The sequence below is a fragment of the Erythrolamprus reginae genome, chromosome 9 (genome assembly GCF_031021105.1).
Source record: "Erythrolamprus reginae isolate rEryReg1 chromosome 9, rEryReg1.hap1, whole genome shotgun sequence".
Classification (NCBI taxonomy): Eukaryota; Metazoa; Chordata; class Lepidosauria; order Squamata; family Dipsadidae; genus Erythrolamprus; species Erythrolamprus reginae.
In genome coordinates, this window is record NC_091958.1 from 46,149,384 (window position 1) to 46,175,676 (window position 26,293).

The window sequence follows — 26,293 nt, forward strand, 5'->3', positions numbered from 1 at the left end:
TTGAGTTTGTTGACACCCATCCAGTCCCCAACAGCCTCCAGGCACTGGCACATCACTTCCACTGCTTCGTTGACTGGGCATGGCTTTGACTTTGTCAAAACATGTACAAGATGGTACGTATGGTATAGACATAAACAAAAGCAAAGTAGGTACAGGTAAATTAGGCAATAGGACAGTAAGACAGGGACGGCAGGCACAATGGTGCGGTTATGCATGGCCCTTGCAGGCCTCTTAGGAATGGGTGAGGTCAACTGTAGACAGCCTAAGGTTAAAGCTTTTGGGGTTTGGGCTAGGGTGAAGGCTGGCGTGACTGCAGAGAGAGCTCTGCATGCCATAGGTTTGCCATCATGGACTTGGAAATGCATGATCGATTTGGCATTTGTCCTTCAATCTCTTAAGATAGCTGGAGCTTAAGCTACATCTCCTGAAGGATCAGAGGCTGCCATAGGTATGAGTCAACTCTTAATGTTTTGCCATGATACGCTGGGTCACCCAGGAATTAAATCCCAGTTAAGTTAATTGTCAAATAAGTGAGTAGAATTACAGAGAAGCAAGCAGAGAAAAGCTACATTTCCGGAAAAAAACCCCAATCCAAAACAATACTGTTATAGGGTAAAAGCAGTGGTCCCCAAACTACGGCCCGTGGGCCACATGTGGCCCACTGAGGCCATTTATCCAGCCCGCCAGTGAGTGACAAGAGCACAGGGAAAAGAGAGAGAGAAAGAAAGAAAAGGGAAAGAGAGGGAGGGAAGGAGAAGTGGAGAGGAATGAAGGAGGGAGGGAAGGAAGGAAGGAAGGAAGGAAAGAAGGAGAAATGGAGGGAACAAGGAAGAAAGGAAGGAAGGAAGAATTAAATGGAGGGACAGAGGAAAAAAGGACTGTTTTTTGGGGGGGTAATTTTTTTAAATTTTTCTCTCAACATACATTCAAACAATACAGTGTACCATCTAATTTTCCATGAATAAAATGTGGTATTTTGTTAGTAACTAATATCAATCATCAAAAAAGTTGCAAAAGGTTTTTTTCCTAATTTTGTCATCCAGTTACATTCATTTTCTTTTAATTAAATTCCCTCCTTAATGTTCCTTCAAAAAGTGCAACATCAATTATATTTCTAACTTATTAACCATTATGCCAAAGTGCTTCCTTCTTTCTTTATACATTTTTCATAAGCCAAGAAAACCTTGTATAGCCAATCAGATGTGAACAAAAGAAAATTAAAAACAAAACATAAACATATATGAATTTCAGATCTTCTCCCCCCTCTAAAATAGTACGTTCCCATTTTGGTTTTTACTTTAAAACAAGGTATGTGCAGTGTGCATAGGGATTTGTTCATAGTTTTTTTCTAATAGTCCAGCCCTCCAACAGTCCGAGGGACAGTGAACTGGCCCCCTGTGTAAAAAGTTTGGGGACCCCTGGGTAAAAGCAAGGCTAAAATTTAATTTTGCCTGGGTGATGTTCACTGTTAAAATTATCTCATTTATTTGAACATTTCAAATGCATGAAGAGATAAAGAGCAACCAGCCATTTCTGAAGTTTGGGGGAGGGAAAAGGTTAGAAACAAGAAGAGCACCAAAGAATCGATATATCTGAATTTTTAAAATATAGATAACCCTGGCAACAGACTGCTCAAGTCGCATGATTTAATTTTCACTTTGCAATCCTTTTGTTTTGTGCTTTGAAAGTTGGCAAAATAAAATAAAAAACCTTGGGAAAATATACTTTGACATTGTCTCCCTTTATAAGTGAAGTAGACCCAGAGACAGGGTTCAAGCAAATCGGTACTTTTTATTCAGCTCAGAGAACAAGTGACAGCTCAGCAAGGCAAGTGACAATTCAGCGAGTACCGACTGACTCTGCTTGGAAAAGCCGCTTCTTTTATACATTTGCGGCTCCCGCCAAAGCAAGAGCCAGCCACGTCTGAGCCAATCAGGAGCGACTTCCTGCTTCGGCTCAGACAGCGCTGGAAGACGGAACAAACTATTTACAGGAATTACAAGGTAGCCATTTCAGGATACAACAATAAGTAACTGAAAAATCCACAGCTACTGTTGTGATTCAGCCTGAGGCTCCTCAGGGACCGGCTGGATCTCTGCCGGATCCATGCCCAGAAGAGGAGGACAGTGAACAGGAGGGGGAGGACCAGGCAGACAGGGGAGAGGAACGTCAGGAAGAGGAGGAGGGAGAGCAGCCTGAGACCCCCGGGGGGGGGGGGCTCTCCCCAGCTAGTAGCCTGGATTCATTGGATGAAGACGCACAGGCTATAATAGACATGAGGCAGTGAGGTGCAGCTCAAAGACGGGGCCAATTAGAAAGGTATTCCCATCCCTGAATTGGCAACAGTTGGGTTTGGGTGTGGTTCTCCTCAGCAGGGTTGAAAAGGCAGGCCCGCCCTTACAGTCTTGTGGAGAGTTATCAATTGGGAGTTCTGTGACCTTGCTTCGATTCTCGGCATCTCTGATCTTGGCTTGTGGCCTAGAAGTCTGGAAGACTTGGGGGAGGCGTGGGTTTTTATTATCTCCAGCGTTGTTTTTGCCAGCAAGAATCCTGTTTTATTGCCTGGCCTTCGTGAAACCTCTGTGAAGCTTCATAGTGTTCCTGTCTGTAGGAACAGTTTTTGTTACCTGTGTTTGCTTTGAATTATATAAACTGCCTTTGCTTTTTACCAGTGAGTCTGGCTATTCTTTTTGGTTGGTGTTGACGTCTGGGGGGACCCAGACAGAACAGCTACAAGGGAAGTTTTCATATCTGTGTTAACAAATAATAGATAGACTATGCATTGATGTTCTATTCAAGAGCCATTTTGATTTTTCTACTTACTTTATCTCCAGAAACAAGACGTGTCCCATTAGTACTCCAATTCAGGATTGAAATATCAGCATTATGATTGGAGGGCACAGCATGGTGCTCCTTGTCTTGTTTGTTCATTACTACCACATCTCCCATCTCGCAGCCCACGGCCACAATCAGTTTGGAGGGGTGCCAACTGAGATACGTGACCCGAAAGTTTTTTTCCAAGTGTGCATCACCCACACACTCTCCCTGGGGGAAGGGAAAAGGAAAGACTGAACAACATTATTTTAAATATATACCTATAAAGGAGAAATGCCACTCATGCACCATCACAAAATCTCCAGAACTATAAAACTTACAAACTTGAAACTTGGCACATATGTTCCTTTTGAGAGCGTAGGCACCAAAGACAATTTCCTTTTGTGTCAAATCACACTTGCCCAATAAAGAATTCTATTGGCTTCTTAGGTGCTCGCTAAGAAAGGATTTTTTTGAAATGACCATTAGATAATTAGTTATTTCTTATTTATTTATTTATTGGATTTGTATGCCGCTCCCTCCGAGGACTCGTGGTGATTCACAACATAATAAAAACAGTATACAATATCAAGTGCAAAATCCCATTAATATAATTAACTAATGTACTCTAAAAACCTTGGAACATTCAAAATCATTCATTCACTTTCAACAACAAACATACTTCGCAGTCATCAGCCAGAAGCTAGGGTCTAGTGACCCCAAGCCTGGAGGCATAGATGGGTTTTCAAGTTCTTATGGAAGGCAAGGAGGGTGGGGGCAGGACAAATCTCTGGGGGGGGGGAGCTGATTCCAGAGGGCCGCCCCCCCCACAGAGAAGGCTCTTTATCTAGACCCCACCAAGTGGCATAGTCTAGTTGACGAGACCTGGAGAAGGCTGACTCTGTGGGACCTAGCTGGTCACTGGAACTCATGCATTAATCATGATCTGATACTAAGGAGTTAGATGTTCTACTACTACTCCCCACCTGAAAAGAACTCTGTTCCAACTGCAAGTGGGCACGACCAGTGTATGACTAATCAGCCTGTCGGCTGAGAGTTTAGCCATTCTACTCCATGCTAAGGAGTTCAATTTTGTAGTGAAGCAGGGGTATCCAGTTACGTGTGTGTGTTTGTATATATATATATACATATATCCAGGAATTCTGGGAGTTGAAGTCCACATATAAAGTTGATATGGTTGAGAAACACAGACAGACGTGTGTGTGTGTGTGTGTGCGTATACACATCCCTCTCCCTCTCTTTCTCTCTTCTCACCTATATCAACTTTAAGTCAGGTGGACTTCAACTCCCAGAGTTGGTAATCCAGCTGCCCTAATTCTTCAATACGTCTCTGACTCTCTAAATAAATCTAAATTTATATATAATGTAAGTAATGCAAATGCCTAGCGCTTGATTAGCCCAAGACAACCATTCCTTTTAGAACACTTGCCTGTTCTTGAAAAATATCCACACTGCCGCCAGAGTTTGCATTAATGGATGCAACAGCTAAAAGTGGCTGAAGACGGTGCCACGTTATGTGGGTGTGGGGTCCACAGGACTCAAGAGCTTCTATTCGATGATCAATGTATACCGCCATGGTTAGACGCCTAACCAGTTGAAGAGCGAGAGCCAACAATGGGACCAACAGGCAAATTACATGTTGAAATATAAACTGGCGAAATTAAAAAAAATGAAAATAAATGTTATTTGCACATGGAAGGAATCGATCGCACCCATTATTTAGCTTTTAATTTAATGATGTATAGTCCACCCCACACCCCGTATTCCCATCAGGAGAAGCAGTGAAAATGCACAGAGGGAAAATTCTTGCTTTCCACCATCTATACGCAGGTTAGGAATGCTCCAATTTGCTCCAACTGGAATGTGGGAGAAACGAAGACTCCAAATTGTACAAACCATCATCCATCGTTATGAGTGCTGTTCCTGTTCAAAGCTGTCCAGAATCATCTGGAGTGAGTGGCCATATCAAATCAACTCAACGTTGCAGATATATTTGCATTTGAAAGACAAGGAGGAAGTGATGAAGATGAGAAGCCAGATTGTTGGGGGCAATATAGTGAAATTGTAAACATATTAGAGAGAGGGCTTTAAAGCAGCATATAAGTCTAAGAGCTATTGCTATTGCTAGTACTATTGCTTTGCTATTGCTATTCCTTCCCTCCCTCCCTTCCTTTCTTCCTTCCTTCCTCCGTCCTTCCTGCTTTCCTTCCTTCCTTCCTTCCATCCATCCATCCTTCCTTCCTCCCTCCCTCCCTCCCGCTTTCCTTCCATCCTTCCTTCCTTCCTCCCGCTTTCCTTCCTTCCTTCCTTCCTCCGTCCTTCCTGCTTTCCTTCCTTCCTTCCTTCCATCCATCCATCCTTCCTTCCTCCCTCCCTCCCGCTTTCCTTCTATCCTTCCTTCCTTCCTCCCTCCCGCTTTCCTTCCTTCCTTCCTTCCTTCCGTTACAATCTCTTATCAGTCAACTCCACAGTCTAGCCTATAGCTCTTAGATTTCCTGGTGGTTTCTTGTCCAAACACTAAATAGATCCGATTCCACTTTGCATTTCTTCCAAATTAATGGTGACGGGCAGCTAAAACATAACAGACATGCACACCTCACAATTTTATTCACTTTTTAAATTACACTTTTATGCTGCCCATCTCTCTTATGGGGCAGATAATGCAAACCTAGCCCCAATCACTACTAGGAAATCAATCAACCACAAAGAGTTGCATAGATCATGCCAGCCCCATATCTGCCTCTTCACTTCTCAAACTTGAGGTCGTGGGTGGACTCCAACTCCCAGAAATCCCCAGCAAAGCTTTGTGGGCTGAGGAATCTTGGGAGTTGAGGTCTGCCCATCCACAAGCGGCCAAAGTTGAGAAATCGCTGCTTTAAAACTATAGGAGAGGATGGAAGAGATTATAAAGGCTAGAGGAAGGGGGGGGGGAGAAGAATTAAAGCAAGATTAATTTAAGGGTTCTCCCTTGCTGACCCCCCCAACCCCAAAATCTGCTGTGGAGCTCCTGCCTCACAAGTCACAACCAGGAGGTTGAGTTCGATCCTAAGTAGAGCCAGATGTAGGGTCTTCTGCTTGGGCAGAGAGTTGGACTAGATCAGGGGTCCCCAACCACCGGGCCGCGGACCAGTACCGGGCCGCGGGGCATGTTGCACCGGTCCGTGGAGTCAGCAGCTGCCGGCCCTCATGCCGCCACCCCCTCCCTCCAGCGCTTCGCCTCCCGCTGGGCAAGAGGCCTCGGGAGGCAGGTTCTGACGGCCACAGGACGATGGACGGGACAGAGGGGAGGGAAGGACCGAGAGGCTCAAGCCTCTTTTGGCTTCTGCCGTGGGGCGCTTTTGCGTTTTTGGCTGGGGGGAGGCAGGAGGGCCAGCCTGACCCCCTGTCTCCAGCGCTTAGCCCCCGCTGGGCAAGAGGGCTTGGGAGGCAGGTTTTGCCGGCCACCGGGCGATGGCGGGAAAGAGGGGCGGGGAGGACCAGCACCCCCATGCTTAATCCCGCCCCCAATCACACCCCTTTCCGCCCCCACCGGGCCATAGAAAAATTGTCTTGCTGAAACTGGTCCCTGGTGGAAAAAACGTTGGGGACCACTGGACTAGATGACCTGAAAGGTCCCTTCTAACTCTTGTTAATCTGTTAAAATCCCACCCCATCGGGGATCTCCTGTATGGCAGTTAAACCCAGTTAAACCGTCACTGCGTGATAATAAACGCAGCTCTGGGGGTCGCCTTTGCTTTCCTCTGGGATGTTTTCCCCGATCCGGCCGGCTCAGGGATCTCCCGGTGGTCTCCCATCCACGCTTGCATAAAAGTCGCGCTTTCCCTTCGAGAGGGGTGCGGGCGCATACAGAAAGCCCCTCGGGACGCTAGTTGGGCCGAAACGAACGGTGTCCTACACCGCGTCCCGCTCGGAAAGCAACCAGGCGAGTCCTCCCGCCATCCCCGATTTGGCCGCTTTACCTGCTCTCGGTCCAGTTCCGATCGAGGCCTGCTGGGCCGATCGAAGGAGAGGCGTTACGTTGCCCTTGGCAACAGCGAGCGGCCCGCCACGGAAATCTCCGAAGGGGAAGCGAAGAGAGCCGAAGGCGGTCCGGGGGGGGGAGGAGAAGGAGAAAGAGGCGGGGCGGAAATTGCCGAGCGCTTTCGCGCATCGCTTGTTCGGCAAGGCGGGTGGAAGAAGCGCTATTGGCGTTTGCAAAATTTCTTTCTCTTTCTTTCTTTCTTTCCTTTCTCCTTCCTTCCCTCCTTCCTTCCCTTCTTCCTTCCTTCCTTCCATTCTTCCTTCCTAGAATAGAATTATTTATTGGCCAAGTGTGATTGGACACACAAGGAATTTGTCTTGGTGCATCTACTCTCAGCGTACATAAAATAAAAAGATACATTTGTCAAGAATCATGAGGTAAAACACTTAATGATTGTCATAGGGGTCAAACAAGCAATGAAGAAAAATCAATAGTAATAAAAAATCTTAAGTATACAAGCAACAAGTTACAGGCATACAGTCATAAGTGGGAGGAAATGGGTGATAGGAATGGTAGGAAAAAAACTAGCAGTAATAGAACAGACTGAGTAAATAGTTTGACAGTGTTGAGGGAATTATTTGTTTAGCAGAGTGGTGGCGTGTTGGGAAAAAAGTTGTTCTTGTGTCTAGTTGTCTTGGGGTGAGGTGCTCTGTAGCAACCTTTTGAGGGTAGGAGTTGAAACAGTTTATGTCCAGGATGTGAGGGTCCGTTAATATTTTCATTGCCCCCTTTTTGACTCATGCTCTATACAGATCCTCAATGGAAGGCAGATTGGCAGCAATTGTTTTTTCTGCAGTTCTTTCCTTCCTTCCTTCCTTTTCTTTCTTTCTCTCTCTCTTCTTTCCTTTTCCCTTTTCTCCTTCCCTTTCTTTTCTCCCACTCTTCCTCTCTGGTATTGGACTTTCTGCTCAAACAAGTAATAAAAACATACACACCCTGGGTTTGGTTGCTTGTAAGTTTTGTTGTCAAACAAGCCAAGACGATTCAGTTCTGTTTTTCTGTGCCGAAATGTCCCTCCCCTGTCATTTTATTTTATTATTTTATTATTTTATTTACAAACAGAGAATGACAGAGTTAGAAGGATCTTATAGATCATCTTCCAACCCCTTCCCCCTCTTTCCAAAGCAGGGGACCACCACTTCTGACAGGTGGCAGACCTGTTTCTTTTTGAAGGTTTTCAGGGTTGAAATAAGTAAATACATCCCCTCCTATAACTAACCATCTATCTATTTTGTCTGTCTGTCTATCTATCTTATCTCCCTCTCTCTCTCTCTCATCTATCTACCTACCTACCTATTACTCCTATAACTATAAATTATAGCTCCTCTTCCAAAGGCAACAGAAAGCCTGTGGCCTGGGAGATGTGATTACTTTTTATATCAGCAATAACTTTCAAGGAATAAAGTTTGCTTTAATTGCGGAACAGATACGCATCAGCAGGGCACAATCGCGGAAAATACACAACTACTGTACTGTATAACCTTTAAAAATCCCTCCACCTCTTTCGGCATTGGTCCTCCGCCTTGCCCATCTAAACAAGGAACCAGCTAATTAACGATTCCCCAAAAGGGGGACATAATCCCCTCCCCTTTCTGAATCCCTGCCCAATCCCTTCTTCGGAGCTGGCGTAGCTCCCGCCTTCCAACCACTTCCGGCTCCGCTTTGACTGCCTTCCAATCTTTTCCTCTCCTCCCGCGCGCCGGGCCGTCCCGCGTCATCTGACGCACGCGAGTGGGCGCGCGCGCGCGGCGCTCCGATTGGCTAACCTTCGCTTACTCGACCTCCCCGCCTCCTTTCGACGCCGACCAATGAAAACATTTGTTTGGGAGTGGAAGGTGGGGGGGTGCGGAAACACACACAGACACACTCGCCTCTTTCTTCCTCCTCCCACCGCCGCCGCCCTTTCGCTTCTGCCAGTTCTATTTTTTTTACCTTTTCTCCCCGCCCCCTTTGGAGGCGTGGCTTGCCGAGCTCTCCCGCTGGGCCTCCCGGGCTCGCTCGCGCGCCGGGCTCTCTCGCTCTCGCAGCTGTGCGCGGCGCGTGGCGGCAACGAGGAAGCGGAAGCAACCGGGGAGCTCGCGGGGCGGGCGGCGGGCGGCGTTGCAAGGCGCCCGCCTGCTGAGGAGTCGCGGGGGCGGAGAAGCAAAGCACGGGGCGGCTGCCGGGATCGGTTGTCCCGCTGCAGGTGCCGGACGAGTCCCATGTACCAGGTAGGACCAGGCCCGGCGGCTTGCACGCATGGTAGGGGCTGTGTGTGTGTGTGTGTGTGTCCTCGTCTGTTCAGCTCGGTCAGTCAAACAACCCCGGTGTTGCAACCCCATCGAGAGCATGCAATGCAGGATCGGCTCCCGGGATTGACTTGCACCGAATCTCGCCTTGCAAGGGCGGAGATTCCCGCCAGTCAAGCTCAGAGAGATGAGTTTTACGGGGATCCCTCCTCCCCTTTGCCGGTCCTCCCGGCTGAGCTTCCTAGGAGAGGAAAGGTAGAGGCGGCTTGCAGGGTAGTCAGTTTGCAGGGTGGTCAAGCTTGCACCGAGGAAGCGAAGTAGGAGCGGTTGGATTAGGAAAAGAGGGAAGGTGTCATCAAAGGGGAGGGAATAGAGCCTTGGCGGGAGTAAATATTGACCGACGTAGTATATGGAGGCAGAGCAGAGGTGTCTGAGCAATGGGGCGGGAGGGATAGAAATCAGGCAGCCGTGTGAAAGGTGGAAGGGAAAGGATCAGATAAAATTCAATTTTATTATTATTATTATTGTTGTTGTTGTGTAGTTGTTGCTCCAATCTGCTGACAATGCCACTTCTCCATCTGGGTTGTCCTGACTTGGCTTCATCGTTCCCCTTGTGTAAGAAATCTTTAATAGCAATAAGAAATCGAACATAGGTGGCTATTTAAGATGATCTTTTCTTATGATCCATGGATTGGTAACCAGTTCTGCAGAGCTGTTGGGTTTGTGATGCTGGATGGTTTTCCTGCGGCCATTTTTGAAAAGTGTTTCAAATGAAACTGAAATGAACCGAGCCTGTTTCCCAAATGACCAAAACGCTGCACCAAGAATGTGATCTGAAAGGCTCTTTGCCTTCTAATGCTTTGGGGCATTTAGTTGCAGTGAAGGCATGGAGCTTCCATCTTGGTGCATTCCATTTTGAAATTGGGTATAGTAAAATAGAAATATTCTGTATTCAAGGGCTCTCAAGTGAAGCTTATGAAAGGAATGTATATTCACTGCTTTCTTGAAAGGTTATACTGTAATATTCTTTGGAGGTGCTGAATCTTTTGGCTAAAAACCACTTTCTGCTACTATTGTTCTTATGCTGGTGATTAGCCCTTTGCTGATGGGTGTTTTGTAATTTCTAATTGAAAATGTCCTTGGTGATAAATAAAGAGCCCTTGATTATCAATATACCCTGAAGAATATATTTCCAGACGTCTGATATTCCTATGAACTGTGATAGAAGTTGAAATAGATTTTGCTTTGCCTCTTTTCCAGTGTTGTCCTCTGCATGCGTTTTTTTTTTAAAAGAGGAGGGGGTGGTTTATGTGGTTAAACACCAGTTTGCAGGCTTTCCCGCCTAGGCGGTTGTTTTTTAAAAAGAAGCAAGTAATAATAACCCAGGGATATCATTGTGAAAAAAAGAAGCCTGGATTTACCCCTTTCCTGAAAACCTGACATGTGAACAAGCCCCTGATTTGCAAAAATGGCACAAGGGACTTTGGAATGGAAACAGTTGGGCAGCCATTTATTCTCAATAGTGAAGAAGGGAAGGGAAAGTATTACATCCACTTCCTTTTGCAAAAATAAAATCACCTACGTTGTCTAGCCCTCCCCTTTTAAGCCCCCCCCCAATAACCCCCTTTGAGCCCCCCAATAATCCCCCCCTAAACCAATACTGCTTTCCAGCTTCCCAATGCAAAAGCAAGTTAAGTTTACTAAAGAAGGGTGGGAGGAAGGGAGGCAAAGGCAGCGATGGTGGGGAGGGGAGGCTGGCCCTCCTAGGCGGGTGTGCCTCCTGCACCCCCAGACCCACCCCCAAAACCTCCCACCTCCGGGCTTTTGTTCGCCTCCCTCCCTTGCAAAAAAAGAAGGGAGTTGCGCGTGGCTTTTCCCCAAGGAAGGGCGCGTCGGATTAGAAAGGGGCTTCCTTTTATTATTATTTTTTGGGGAAAAGCGGCAAAAGAAGAAAAAAAGAGTTGGAAATCTTTTGGACGTCCGAGAGAGGAGGAGGGAGACACATACACACTCACGCACACAAACACACACACACCCAGAGGCACACAGGCAAGCGCACACCCTCGCTCGCAAAAGAGAGGAGGGGGGGGGGGAAACTGCCGCTGGGTTGCTGCAGCGGGGATCATGAATGCCCCCCCTTCGGGAGCTCGCCTCGCCTCGGCTCCATGGTGAGGAGAAGGAAGAGCCCCCCCGGCCCGGCAGACCTGCACGATGGGTAGGACGGGGCGGGGGGGTCCCTCGGGGAGACAACCCCCCACCCCACCCGCGCGCTCCGGCCCGGCCGCCTCTTCTCTCTCTCTCTCCTGCCTGCCCAGCCACTTTCCAAACGACTTGGGCCGCTTTCCTCGAGCTCGGGGGTCGGCTCCGGGAGGGGGGGCGCCCAGCCGTGTGGGGTGCGGGGGGGGTGTCCCCTGGAGTCGGGCCCCGCGGACCCCTCCTCGGCCCGCGCGCTCGACTCGGGACGAGCGATGGGAATGGAATGGCAAACAACGGCGGCCATGTTTGAGCCGAACGTCTGCGGCGAAACTTCTCCCCGCGGGTGGGTGGGGGAGAAAAAAAGGCGGTCGGGGGGCGGCCGGGCTGGGCCTACTGGGGGGGAACGGGCCTCGGAGGTGTGTGGGGGAAGAGACCCCCGTGGGGTGGTGAGGGAGACCCTCCGCTGCCAGGCCACTGTGGGGGTTGTTTTGGGGCCTTCCAGCCTCACCCTCTTCTTCTTCCTCCCCCTCTGTTATTTCCCCCCCCTCCTGACAGGATGACAGTCAAGCTGGGTGACCACAGTGGCGGCGTTGGAGCCCCCGAGGAAGGCCTGAGGAAGCCGGGCAAGCGAGGAGCCGCTGCCAGTGAGGAAGAAGGATGCCCCGAAGGAGGATGTGGAGGAGAGGGAGCCAAGAAAGCCGAGGAGGAAGGGGGCACCCCACAAGGGGAGACAAACGGGGGTCCCTCCTCGGGGGCCCCCCCAGCATCGCCCCTTGTTGCCGCCGCCTCCTCCACTTCGGGCCCGCCACCGCCGCCGCCACCACCACCAGCCCCCGGCCACGACCAGCATCATTTCCTCCGGTCCAGCGTCCGGCCGCAGAGCAAGCGGCTGAGGAAGGATCCCCAGGCGTCCTGTGTGGCAGCGGCCGTTGGCGGGACAGGCAGCAGCGGGGGCAACGCCGCCCCCGCGGGAAAAGGAAAAGGTGGGTCGCCGTACATGCAGGCCACTACCCACTCATCACGCTAGCTGCGGGTCGTACATGCAAACCAGCAGTTCTCCCAGCCGATGGTTTATACAGGAGGAGAATCCAGGGTGAACCGGCGCTTAGGAGTGGACCCTGAATGTATGAGTCTTCGGAGAAAGGCGGCGTACAAATCTAATAGTACAGTAAATAATAATATTATGAGGGTGCAGGTGATTTGAAGCATTCTAGGTTGATAGAAACATAGAAGATTGATGGCAGAAAAAGACCTCATGGTCCATCTAGTCTGCCCTTATACTGTTTCCTGTGTTTTATCTTAGGATGGGTATATGTTTGTCCCAGGCATGTTTAAATTCAGTTACTGTGGATTTACCAACCATGTCCGCTGGAAGTTTGTTCTGGTGCGGTGAAATTTATTTGTTGGATTGGATTTGTTGGGTTTATAGGCCACCCAACACCTGACGGACAAATCCACCCAGAAGGTTTGGGATATCCATTTAGGTTGGAATCTTGCTTAGTTGTGCTATTCCTGCTTTTCAACTTTTTAAAGTGATTTTGTTTTAGGTTTTAAATATCTTCCTTGGATGCTGGACGTTTAAGTTGGGCTACTCTCAGGTTTGAATGGGTCAAGAATTTAATTGATTAATTACTGGATAATCTTAGAAGGCGCCTGCTTTGAAAGCCTCAATCTGATCTTTTGGATCGTTGCATGATGATGGAGTTCCATCATGGAAATCTAGGATTTGGCGTCCCTGGGTGTTGTCTGTTTCTTAGTCAGCAAATGAGTGTCAATGTTTTCTTGTCCATTTTCAGAATATTTGCCGCTTTTCGAATCATGAAAAGAGAGGCCGTTTGAATGGATCTGATGTCTGCAGACTGGGAATTTCTCAAGCCATTCTGTGTTGTCTTTAACTGATGAATTATATAAATTTCTGAACTAGAATTAACTGAGTTAGTCTTTTGGTTGTTGTTTTTAATCACCAATATCAGTGTTTGATTAGAGCACAATTATAAGACATTTCTAGGGATTTAATTACAGTATTCCAGTTTTGTTTTACTAAGCATTCACATTTATGGAAATGGAGATCCTTACGACTTCTTTAAAACGGTCTTCACTCGGTCCTTTTATTAAAAATGTTTTCCCAGATGAACTAATGTATTGGATGGAAGAAATAAATAGCCATAAAGATTTCATTAGAGGTGGGTTTTTTAAGACAAGCTTTCAAAATTTTGGAACTTTTTCAGGAATCAAAATTATACAGCCCTTGATGGGGTATTTTTGGCAATAGTGCAAGAAAACATCGATGCCACATCAGCTTTGACATGAATCATTTTTGAATAACATATAGTGAGTGGTTTCATATATAATGCAGTAACTTGTGGGGTTCTATCCTCAAAAGTGAATTGTGTGAATCCACCCAGTTGTCAGTTATTCAGGGAAGGAGAGTTAAATATATCATATTTTATTAACATGATATGCTAAACTTGCCAAAGTCGTATGAAACTTCAGCATTGCTTCAACAAAGAAATACCACTTATTAAATTACTTTTTTAACCTTTGGCACTACAGTGATCCCTCGATTTTCGCGGGGGTTACGTTCTAAGACCTCCCGCGAAAATTGATTATCCGCGATATAGCGGCGCGGAAGTAAAGACACCATCTGCGCATGCGCGCCCTTTTTTCCATGGCCGCGCATGCGCAGATGGTGGAGCCGGTGGCTGGGGAGGTGGATTCGCCGCCCCCACCAGCCCGATCTCCCTCCGGTGGCTGGGGAGGTGGATTCGCCGCCCCCACCAGCCCTTCCTGCTCTGGGTCAGAGCCGCGGAAACCTTCGGCTTGCTGTTTTTATTGCAGCGAAGGAGGCGAAGCAAGGCTCCAAGCTCACCTGCTGCCGCCGCCGCTACGCCGCCGCCACCTCATCCACCCCCTCTGCTCTGCAGGGACCTCGCATGCCACGATCTCCCTCTCTCGCCCTCCCCGCGTTTCTCCTCGGCGGCGGCCAAGCAGCAGACCTGAACTCTCCCGGGTCCCTCTCTATCCTATCCCCACCACCACACACACACATGCTGACGCCGCCATCCACCCTGCTGGGTTCCCCGCTTGCTCTTCGCCTTCTCCCGCCTCCGAGGCCGACCAGCCCAAGCCGCAACCTTTAGCCGGGGGCAGACCTCGCAACCGATTCCGCACAAGGCACCAGAAACCCTTCCACTCGCGAGGGACAAGAGGCAGGCACAAAGCGGGGGCACATGGGGAGCTGCCCGGCAGAGGTTGCTTTTTTTCTTCTCGTGGGCAAGTGGAGGGGGGGGAGAGAAGGAAAGAGAGAGAAGGAAAGAAAGAGATGAGAGAGGGAGGAAGAGAGTGTGAGAGAGGAAGAAAGAGAGAGAGAAATGATAGAAAAAAGGGGAGAAAAAAAGAGAAATGAGAAAATGATTGAAGCAGAGAATGACAGGAGAGAAAGAGACAGAGAAGTGACTCTTGGTGATGACGTATGACGTCATCGGGTGGGAAAAACCGTGGTATAGCAAAAAAACCGAGGAGTATTTTTTAATTAAATTTTTTTTAAAAAACCGTGGTATAGCGTTTCGCGAAAATCGAGACCGCGAAAATCGAGGGATCACTGTACTATAAACATTTGTACGCACACTCACTTATTCTTTGAAATTCTTCTCTCCTAACTCTACAGGCAGAACAGCTAAATAACCTCTTGGTATAAACATGTACATCTAGTGAAAGTGAAATAGACATCTCAAACTACCTTTCCTTTACCTGTTTATAGGAAGTACTACTTCCTTATGTGGATCTGTCTTTTTGGAATGCAACACTTCACTTAGATGTGCTACCTTTTGACAATCTGAGATTGACATATATGTAGTTATTAATTTTAAGAGAAGCATTCGTCACATTCCGTATCCTAGCTTGATCTAGATCTTATAGTTAAAAGGTTAAATAATTTCTTAGGGAAACACATCGTTTTTGACAACATGGGCATGGACTTCCTTTCCCAGAATTCCCCAGCCAGCGTGCCCTTTGCAGAATTGTTTTGGGAATGGAATCCTAAGTGGAAACGTAGGCATAGATGAGTGCTGATATTTTTTCCAGACTGCTGGATGGGAAATTTTCGTTTGCTACCTAATCCTTCTAAATCTTGAGTTTTCTGCGAGCGGAGTTTGTACTGCACAATCGAATTCGATAACTTTCTGCAGAACTGGGAATGAACAGAGATTCTATCATACAGTGTTCTCTGAACTTGTTTATTTTCTTCAGACCTTTTATTACCCAACAAGGCAACATCATCGGTGCTGGAAGAAAGGGTTTTTTTGCAGAGTGGAGGTGGAGGGCTATGAGGTCCCAAGTGCTCTCTGAACTTGGTTGTTTTCTTGCAGATCTTTCATTACTGAACTAGTGCTAAGATCGTCTTGTACCATAACACAGGCTGCATGTTAATTCAACTTTATTTTCAGCATGGCTAGGAATGTATGAAGTTAAATGTAGTGAAAGAGGAGGAAATTTCTTACTTTTTTCAACAGAACAGCATGCTTCAGCAGCTGCAAGAACAGCCAGGGAAGTGCTAATGTTTCCACGTGTCTTTGATGTGTGTGTTTCTTAATGAAGTAGACTACTTTAATCATTATGGATTTCAGTTGTAGACAGACTGAGGCAATGGCCAGTATTTAACAATGAAACACTTCTCGTACATTGTAGGAGGTATGGGAAAAAATAGATAAATGGGGGCATGGCCTTTTGATCTCATTTCAAGGTGCTCATATGTCCTTGTGAAGAAGTTGAACTATAATTTGGGAGACTTAATGACTATCCCTGTTTGACCCTGGAGAGGTGAGCAAGGACTCTGAGCCAGCTAAACCCTGGCAATCTTCTTCACAGGTGTGTTGTGGAAATAAAAGGAAGAGACAGGCCAAATATCACCTAGGTACCTTTTCACTGCCAAGAGAAATGGAAGGAAATACAGTGTTCCCTCACTTTTCGCGGGGGATGCGTTCCAAGACCGCCGGCGAAAGTTGAATTTCCGCGAAGTAGAGATGTGGACTTAAATACACTATTTTTGGCTATGAACAATATCACAAGCCTTCCCTTAACACTTTAAACCCCTAAATTGCAATTTCCCATTCCCTTAGCAACCATTCAGATTATTACTCACCATGTTTATTTATTAAAGTTTATTAAAAAAAATATTTATTAAAGGCAGATAGAAGTTCAGTTTTTCTGGAGTATGTTTTTAAGGACGTTCCTATACCTGCAAAGCCTGTTTTAAGGCTTTACAGTATAGTTTTCAGTTTTTTAAATTATGCGGTGTTGGTAGAGTGTGTTGTGGGATTGCAGCCATTTTCGGTCATGTGAATGGTCTGAAGAGACAGGTATTTGATTTTGGATTGAGCATTGTCTGTCCAATGTTAGGTATGTTTATTTAGAAATTAATTCTTGTTTGGTTTCACTCGTAATAAGCAACATTGTGGTTTGCTTGATTTGGATTTAGTTTGTTGTGTGAACATATTACGAATCCCAGCAGCCAATCAGGTCCCACAGAGTTGGCCTTCTCCGGGTCTCGTCGACTAAACAATGCCATTTGGCGGGACCCAGGGGAAGAGCCTTCACTGTAGCGGCCCCAGCCCTCTGGAATCAACTCTCCCCAGAGATTCGAATTGCCCCTTCTCTTCCCTCCTTCGCAAGATGTTGAAGATCTATCTATGTCGCCAGGCATGGGGGGAATCACTATCTCTTCCTACCACCACCACCTTTTTTCCTGACTGTAATACATGAGAATAGTGTGATTGTGCAGTAACGATTGTTTTTAATATATATGGGTTTTATATTTCATTTTTTAATCTAATATTGGATTTGCACTCTGTGTATTGTATTGTTGTTGTTGTGAGCCGCCCCGAGTCTTCGGAGAGGGGCGGCATACAAATCTAATAAATCTTAAATCTTACTGTGATTTATTCAATAAGCTAGTTTATTCTATGTGTGAAGCCAGGTATTAAATGGAACAACCCAATATTTGTGCAAGTATATAGGGCAGTACAGTATATTGGAAGGTACATTTTATGACACACAGTTCCATACACCTCATGTTACACATCAGTTTTTTATTAAGAGTACAGTATAATGTTTCTTAAGTAAACAGTCAGATGCTTTCAAATGTCTGTGTTTGTTGCTAACCTTCAGCTCTTTCAGTCCTATAGCTGACATTTTTACCATTTTAAAAAAAAATGTTGCTGACAGAGCTTTAAAAGAAAGTGCACCGAGGGTTTGTAGTTTAATTGAAAAGTAATATGAATTTGGTGTACATTGAGGTGTAGTGAAAAAAGAAAACAGCCTTTATCAAGTTTTTTCCTTCTTCCAGATGTTGGCCCTTTGTTAGCGGTCAACACTCATGGCCTTGAACAAGGTTTGTTTTCTTATTTGAAGCTTTTGTTAGTCTGTTAAAAAAAACCCACAGAATATCTTGTGGCGTTTTTTAAAGAGAAACAGATTTATTAGGGTATAAACTTTGCAGGATATAGGTTTTAGTCCTCCAAGTGTCTGAATATCATGCATGTTGCAGAAAGATTTTGATGTTGAATCCGTGCTTTCTTTGGTGGGCTTGGGAGTCCATTTTGTGCTCAGCTACTGGAGGAAATTTTTGTTCTTTAGGGACTTCTCCTGGAAATGTCTTCTGGGGATGTTCAAGAGAGGTGTCAGGAGAGGGATGAACAACATGCTTGTTAAAACTAGTAGTATTTAATTTTAGATTGTTGCCGGTTATTCCTTTCTGCTTTTCCTTCGACTGCTGAGCAATGTCTAAACATTGGGCTAGCTAGGAAAATCTTACAAATAACTTTGTAGTCAAGAGCAAAGATATACCTTATAGCAGTGTTTCCCAACCATGTCCCAATCTGGACTTCAACTCCCAGAATTCCCCAGCCAGAGTTGAAGTCCAAATAGCTTCAGGTTGCCAAGGTTGGGAAACACTGCCTTATAGCAGGGGTCCCCAAACTTTTTACACAGGGGGCCAGTTCACTATTAAAAAAAACTATGAACAAATTCCTATGCACACTGCCCATACCTTGTTTTAAAGTAAAAAACAAAATGGGAACGTACTATTTAGAGGGGGGAGAAGGTCTGAAATTCATTTATGTTTATGTTTTGTTTTTAATTTTCTTTTGTTGACATCTGATTGGCTATACAGTACAAGGTTTTCTTGGCTTGTGAAAAATGTATAAAGAAAGAAGGAAGCACTTTGGCATAATGGTTAATAAGTTAGAAATATAATTGGTGTTGCACTTTTTGAAGGAACATTAAGGAGGAAATTTAATTAAAAGAAAATGAATGTAACTGGATGACAAAATTAGGGGGGGAAACTTTTGCAACTTTTTTTATGATTGATATTAGTTACTAACAAAATACTGCATTTTATTCATGGAAAATTAGATGGTATACTGTGTTGTTTGAATGTATGTTGAGAGAAAAATTTAAAAAACAGTCCTTCCTTCCTCTGTCCCTCCATTCATTTAATCCTTCCTTCCTTCCTTCCTTCCTTATTCCCTCCATTTCTCCTTCCTTCCTCCCCTCCTTCATTCCTCTCCACTTCTCCTTCCCTCCCTCTCTTTCCCTTTTCTTTCTTTCTCTTTTCCCTATGCTCTTGTCACTCACTGGCGGGCCGGATAAATGGCCTCAGTGGGCCGCATGTGGCCCGCGGGCCGTAGTTTGGGGACCGCTGCCTTATAGGATTGATTCAATAATCTAAAGGGAGGGATCAGCAACCTTAAATACTCCATCAGTAACAAAGGTCCTAACCAGAAGCCCCCTGTTTAATTCTGGAGCCAACTGGAAGTTCAGTTCCTCCACTATAGTGTCCTCTTAGCGCAGCGTACTTTTCCCACCACCTGTCCTAATCAAAAGCCTATCAATTGATGAGCCAACCGGCGACAGGGAGCCACAGCAGAGGGATGAAAGAGCCACATGTGGCTCCAGAGCTGCAAGTTGCTGACCCTTGGTCTAAAAAGAGAAAATTTTCTTTTTAATATTTATTACTCACCATACCTGCCCTGATGTAAAAACTTCACCATTTAATTCCTTAAAATATTAACCTCATTAATTGCTTCTAATGAATGCACAGTATGTATTCTGAATGCAAACTATTAAAGCAGCTGTCAAGTATGAAACCAACCAATTGTGAATTGTCTTCCAAATTTTGAATACCTGGGAGAATTCTTGATTATTGTAGTCGGATGGTGTGCTTATGTGAATGATCCTTATCTTCTAGTTGCAAGAGACTCTAATCCCCTCGGCCAGGATTAGCAAACCTTTTCAGCACCTGGCTGAGGAATTCTGGGAGTTGAAGTCCACAAGTCTTAAAGTTGCTAAGGTTGGAGACCCATGAGGTAGGGCATTCCACTTTGACTTTGAGAATTCTATTACAAAAATCGTATTTTTTACAGTCAAGTTTATAACGATTTACATTGAGTTTAAAGCAGTTGTTCGCACGCCTATTATTGTGATTAAAACAGAAAAGCCCATTTGCAGGTAAAACATTACTACAAACAATTTTGTCTGCAAAACCCAAGTCTGACCGCAAGCGACACAGTTTCCAAGTTATCCAAAACAAAGAATTTTGTGTCTAGTAGCATAGGGAATTCTATTATGTACTAAAGAATGAAAAACGTTTCTCGTAAAGTTACGACTGAACCCGCTCGGTTGTACTTACTAATGTCAAATCTATGGTAGGGATCCCGAACAGTTGAACAGTACTCTAAGATTGGTCTAGCGTAAATTATATCAAGGACAATTACGTTGTCATAATTTGAGAATGTTGTTGCTTTGGTTTTTAAAGAGAATGGAATTCACCACTTTTTCTTGCGACCGTGAGTTCTAAACCTTACCTATCAATGGGTAGAACAATTCAATGACATTTTATAGTTTAAATAGACAGTTGCAACAGTGGTGAAATCCGAAATTTTTTACTACCTGTTCTGTGGGTGTGGCAGAGGAAGGATACTACAAAATCCCCATTCCGGGACCAGCCAGAAGTGGTATTTGCCGGTTTCCCAAACTACTCAACGTTTTTGCTACTAGTTCCCCAGAATCTGTTAGAACCTGCTAAATTTCACCCTTGAATTGAATTTCCCCTTGAATTTGCAATTGCCTCTTGACATTTCTCACCAGTACAGAGCCTGTGCAAATTCTTCAGCATCGAAGGCCAAATGTAAGGCATACCTCCGGAATCGCCTGCTACCGCACGAATCCCAGCGATCAATAAGGTCCCACAGAGTTGGCCTTCTCTGGGTCCCGTCGACTAAACAATGTCGTTTGGCGGGCCCCAGGGGAAAAGCCTTCTCTGTGGTGGCCCCGGCCCTCTGGAACCAACTCCCCCCCCCCCGGAGATTAGAACTGCCCCCACCCTCCCTGTCTTTCGTAAACTACTCAAGACTCATTTATGCCGCCAGGCATAGGGGAGTTAAGATATTCCTTCCCCCTAGGCCATTACAAGTTATGCATGGTATGTTTGTGTGTATGTTTGGTCTTATAATAAGGGTTTTTAGTTGTTTTATTAATTGGATTGTTACATGCTGTTTTTTATCATTGTTGTTAGCCGCCCCGAGTCTATGGAGAGGGGCGGCATACAAATCCAATAAATAAATAAATACCATAAGGCCGAGAAATATACCTAATATTCTTTGCAGGTCAATAAACATCAGTAGCTTGAAAAAGGGCCATTTCTAATTCAGCATGCCTAACCTCTGAATGACTTCAGGGCTGCTTCCTGTAGCTCCACCTCGAGGCTGTTGCCTAGATAAGGGACTCCCCAAAGCTATAGTAATATCTGTACATGATTTGTCATGTGGTTTGACCTCATTCCGTGAGGAATCTCCCTGCCACACTGTTTTGACGCCACGGATGCGTGGGAATTTGTAGCTTTCACCCGTTAGGTTGTCGCTAGGTAAGTGACGTGAGCGCTAGTAAACAATGCAACGTAGAGGAAACCTACTCCAACATGAAGCTGTGTTGCAGACTCATAAGCCCCTAAAAAACAGAAAACAAATAGAGGTACCCCTTGACTTAAAACAATTTGTTTAGTCACCACCCAAAGTTATAACAGTGCTTTAGGCCATTTTTCACAAGTGCCTTCTCCCAGCCCCCAGGAGCAATTTGCAGGCCTCTCAAATCCTCTGCACACTTCACTTTTCACTAAAATGGGTGGAAACAGGCCTGTTTTTACAAAAAACGAGGTGCAGAGGGTTTGGGAGGCCTGCAGGGTGTTCCTAGGGGCCGGGGAGGACAAAAATGTTTTTTTCTTACTTACCTCTTCAAAATCTTGGTGCGTCTTCTACACCAATGCATATTATAGTCCGAAAAATACGATAGCTTTGTCTCTCACCTGTTTTATTTATTTTAATGGTGACAGCAGAACTCATTTAAATTGGAGCTTTCAGAATATTTGAGGATGCTCAAGATACTATAGCGATTTTTTTTTAAATTGCATGTATATGCCTGTCGGTGGAAGACGGCTACAAAGTCTGTTAATAAAAAAAACCCCTTGGTTAATTTGCAGCAAACAAGTTACAACACCCCATTCTTGTAGACTCGTTCATCAAGAGTTGAATTCGTGTTGCTGGCAAAGGCTGGCTTATAAGGCCATTTCCACAAGTGCAGCAGATTTATTTATTGTATTTGTATTGTATTTTATTTATTGTATTTGTATGCCGCTCACTCCAAAACGGACTCTCAGTGGCTGACAGTAGGAACAAATACAACAACAATAAAAACAGTTAAAATCTAATAATAAAAATCAACAATCCAATAAAGCAGTAATGACATAAAAAACCATACATATGTGCAATCAACCTAATTCCAGACCTGCCGGTAAAGCAGGTCTTAATGGCTTTCGGGAAGACTCGTAGGGGGGAGATAATGTGGATCTCTGGTGGCAGTTGGTTCCAAAAGGTCGGAGCCACCACAGAGAAGGCTTTTCCTCGAAGCCCCGCCAAATGACATTGTTTGGTAGATGGGACTTGGCGAAGGCCGACTGTGGGCCTTTACTCAAGATGAGTCTTGATCTCCTATGTAATTAATTCCTGGTCACTGGCACCCTTTGATTACCCTGACTTAACCTTGCAGCCTCCACAGTGGTCCAAATCTTTCCTTGTTCCTTCCGGAGTAAGTTGACTTCAGTCTTTCAACACCCTATCTCTTATCTTTCTCCACCCTGTGCTATGCAAAATACACTTATATGATGCATACCCTATCAGAGACAATGACAGCAGAGGTCCACCATCATTTCACCTCTATGTGGGTCTGGCATCTTGGGTTATGCCTTCAAAGCAACACAGGTGACACTTCATCCTGGGATATATATATATCTCATAAATAGGAGTGGTGTGGTAGCCTAGAATGGAGCTCTCGCCCAGTAATCAGGAGGCTAACATTTTATTAGGCACGTGAAGGCTTATCAGGGATCAATTTAATTAGAAGATAATTGGGTGCTCTAAGCATAGTTCCCTCTAAGCTGAGCAGTGAGCAATCGCTCACTTAAAAATCATCATCAACTCAGAGTTTTCCAAACCTGCCCAGAAGCCGAGAGGGAAAGAGTGAGAGGGAAGGAGAGAGAGAAGAAGAGAGGAAGAAAGAGAAACAGATAGAAAAAAGAGAGGAAGGAAAAGAGAAAGAAAAAGAATGGGAGTAAGGAAGAGAGAAAGAAAATCAAAATCTAGTTTGAAACTAGCTCAACTATTTAAGTGGCATTTTGATATTGATAGAGTTGCCCTATTATGAGCTCACTGTTATAGACACACACTACAGTATTTCATTTTGAAATTCTCGGAGGCAAAACAGGGTGGGTTTTTTGTTTGTTTGTTTATTTAATATTTCTGTGCCGCCCAGTCCCGAAGGGACTGCCGCTCAGACACTATACTTTTCCGCCCACCCCCCCAAAAAATTAGCGGAAACGCTGGTTATCTGGATGACGAAACTAGAAAAGGAGGCAGCAAGATTTAGGCAAATATGTACCGAAGGTTAAGAAATTAATAGAATGGATATTCTTTTTGTAAAATTGCGTTTAAGAAGAGATGTGCCTAAGCTGTATTGAACGTATATGATGGTGTTTTTTATGGTGGAAAAAGAATAAAAACTTTGAATGAAAGAATGAATGAATGAATTGAATAAATGAATGAATGAACAGGGATGGTGTAGTGGCCTAGAGTGGAGCTCTTGCCTCACAATCAGGAGGCTGTGAGTTCAATCCTCAGATACTTCTCTCTTTGGGCACAATGAGAATATATATGCTGAACAAAATTCCACATTGACGACAGGGAAGGGCACCCGGTCATGAAACATAGACACATAGAATACTGACAGCAGAAAAAGACCTCATGGTCCATCTAGTCTGCCCTTATACTATTTCCTGTATTTTATCTTAGGATGGATATATGTTTATCCCAGGCATGTTTAAATTCAGTTACTGTGGATTTACCAACCACGTCTGCTGGAAGTTTGTTCCAAGGATCTACTACTCTTTCAGTAAAATAATATTTTCTCACGTTGCTTTTGATCTTTCCCCCAACTAACACTCCGCTAGCTCCATTCAGCTGCCCAGACTCCACCCAGCAAGGGAATTATGAGATCGTTAAAAGATGACGATGATAAAGATCTCATAAATAAAATAACATTTTTAGGCTAAGGTTCTTTTAAAGAGTTTCCTTGTCCTGTTTTCTGGCTGTGAAAAGTCATCTAAAACGAACAATGGCGCCAGCATCCAGCGTCTGTGCTGCAGCTGGTGGGGTTTCTTAGGCTGACCTTTTTTCTCTCCTCCCTCCTCAAGGTGCAGATAATGGTGGGACGTCATCTGGAAACTCCTCAGGAATCCCGTCCAGCACCCCAGCGGGCAGTTCAAAATCGAGTTCCAGGAATTTGAGCACCTCCACCGGAGAAAAAGAGGAAGGCAAGAAAGTGAGGCGTCAGTGGGAATCCTGGAGCACGGAGGACAAGAACACCTTCTTCGAGGGCCTCTATGAGGTGGGTGCTTTGAAACGCCGGGAACTGCTACAGGTCGTCCTCGACTTGCAACGGTTCGTTTAGTGACCACTTGAAGTTACGGTGGCACTGCAAGAAAAGTGACTGGCGAATGTTTTTCACACTTAGGACGGTTGCAGCATCTCCGTGGTCACGTGACCAGCATTTGGATGTGTGGCAACTGGTTCATAATTATCTATCTATCTATCTATCTATCTATCTATCTATCTATCTATCTATCTATCTATCTATCTATCTATCTATCTATTAGATTTGAATACCGCCCCTCTCCGTAGACTCGGGGCGGCTCACAGCAATAATAAACAATATACAGTGTTCCCTCGCTTTTCGCGGGGGATGCGTTCCGAGACTGCCCGCGAAAGTTGAATTTCCGCGAAGTAGAGATGCGGAAGTAAATACACTATTTTTGGCTATGAACAGTATCACAAGCCTTCCATTAACACTTTCAACCCCTAAATTGCAATTTTCCATTCCCTTAGCAACCATTCAGATTATTACTCACCATGTTTATTTATTAAAGTTTATTAAAAAAAATATTTATTAAAGGCAGACGAAAGTTTGGCGATGACATATGACGTCATCGGGTGGGAAAAACCGTGGTATAGGGGAAAAACTTGCAAAGTATTTTTTAATTAATATTTTTGAGAAACCGTGGTATAGACTTTCCGCGAAGTTCGAACCCGCGAAAACCGAGGGAACACTATATAACAAATCTAATAATTTAAAAAACACACTAAAAACCCCATTATTAAAAGCAAACATACATACAAGCATACCATACATAACTGTATAGGCCCGGGGAGATGTTTCAGTTCCCCCATGCCTGACAGCAAAGGTGGGTTTTAAGGAGTTTATGAAAGGCGAGGAGGGTGGGGGCAGTTCTAATCTCTGGGGGGGAGCTGGTTCCAGAAGGTCGGGGCCACCACAGAGAAGGCTCTTCCCCTGGGTCCCGCCAAATGGCATTGTTTAGTTGACGGGACCCAGAGAAGGCCAACTCTGTGGGACCTAATCGGTTGCTGGGATTCGTGCGGCAGAAGGCGGTCCCGGAGATATTCTGGCCCGATGCCATGAAGGGCTTTATAGATCATAACCAACACTTTGAATTGTGACCGGAAACTGATCGGCAACCAATGCAGACTGCGGAGTGTTGGTGTTATATGGGCATACCTGGGAAAGCCCATGATAGCTCTCGCAGCTGCATTCTGAAGTTTCCGAACACTTTTCAAAGGTAGCCCCATGTAGAGAGCATTACAGTAGTCGAGCCTCGAGGTGATGAGGGCATGAGTGACTGCGAGCAGTGACTCCCGGTCCAAATAGGGCCGCAACTGGTGCACCAGGCAAACCTGGACAAACGTCCCCCTTGCCACAGCTGAAAGATGGTTCTCTAATGTGAGCTGTGGATCGAGGAGGACGCCCAAGTTGCGGACCCTCTCTGAGGGGGTCAATAACTCCCCTCCCAGGGTAATTATTTTATCATATTATTAATAATTATGAAGGTTGCGGTGTCCTGGGTTGTACCCTGTTTCCCCCCTAAATAAGACACCCCCAGATAATAAGCCCAATCGGGCTTTTGGGTGTGTGGCAATAAAGGCCAAGGGCTTATTTCAGGATTCAAAAAAAAGGGATAAGAAGGGTGGATTTCTACTTGTGTGTTTTGTAGGATTCTGAATGCCAGCATACGTACAGAAAATCTATTTTCTCTAATCATTCTGGAATAAATGTTGAAATTCTAGAAACTGTACAGCCTTTTGATGCAGGAAATCCCATGTAAATTTAGATATGAAACTGTTCTGGAGGTATACAGTGTTCCCTCGATTTTCACGGGTTCGAACTTCGCGAATAGCCTATACCACGGTTTTTCAAAAAATATTAATTAAAAAAATACTTTGCAGGTTTTTTTCTATACCACGTTTCCCCCCCCCGATGATGTCATACGCCATCGCCTAACTAATTTTTTTTGCAAATAAATAACAAAAAATAATAATGGTTAATAAACCATTATGTT

At 45.2% G+C, this 26,293-nt stretch overlaps 2 protein-coding genes across 7 annotated transcripts in view; one reads left to right on the forward strand and one right to left on the reverse strand.

Annotated features, from left to right (window-relative positions):
• IFT140 (intraflagellar transport 140) overlaps positions 1-6,874 on the reverse strand; it is a 152,570-nt gene extending 145,696 nt beyond the window's left edge. The window contains exons 1-3 of the mRNA XM_070761062.1: positions 6,795-6,874; positions 4,265-4,486; positions 2,824-3,045 (exon numbers count right to left, since the gene is read on the reverse strand). Of these exons, the coding sequence (XP_070617163.1) occupies positions 2,824-3,045; positions 4,265-4,411 (369 nt within the window). The 5' untranslated portion in view covers positions 4,412-4,486; positions 6,795-6,874. The remainder of the gene's footprint in view (positions 1-2,823; positions 3,046-4,264; positions 4,487-6,794) is intronic.
• Positions 6,875-8,848: 1,974 nt separating this feature from the next.
• Positions 8,849-26,293, forward strand: part of CRAMP1 (cramped chromatin regulator homolog 1) — a 57,251-nt gene continuing 39,806 nt past the window's right edge. For 3 of the 6 annotated variants that reach the window (XM_070761063.1, XM_070761067.1, XM_070761066.1), the window contains exons 1-3: positions 11,553-11,623; positions 11,836-12,263; positions 24,077-24,270. In XM_070761063.1, the coding sequence (XP_070617164.1) occupies positions 11,553-11,623; positions 11,836-12,263; positions 24,077-24,270 (693 nt within the window). Of the gene's footprint in view, positions 9,067-11,118; positions 11,300-11,552; positions 11,624-11,835; positions 12,264-24,076; positions 24,271-26,293 lie in introns of those variants that run through there. The other 3 variants (XM_070761069.1, XM_070761065.1, XM_070761064.1) reach the window with 3 other exon arrangements.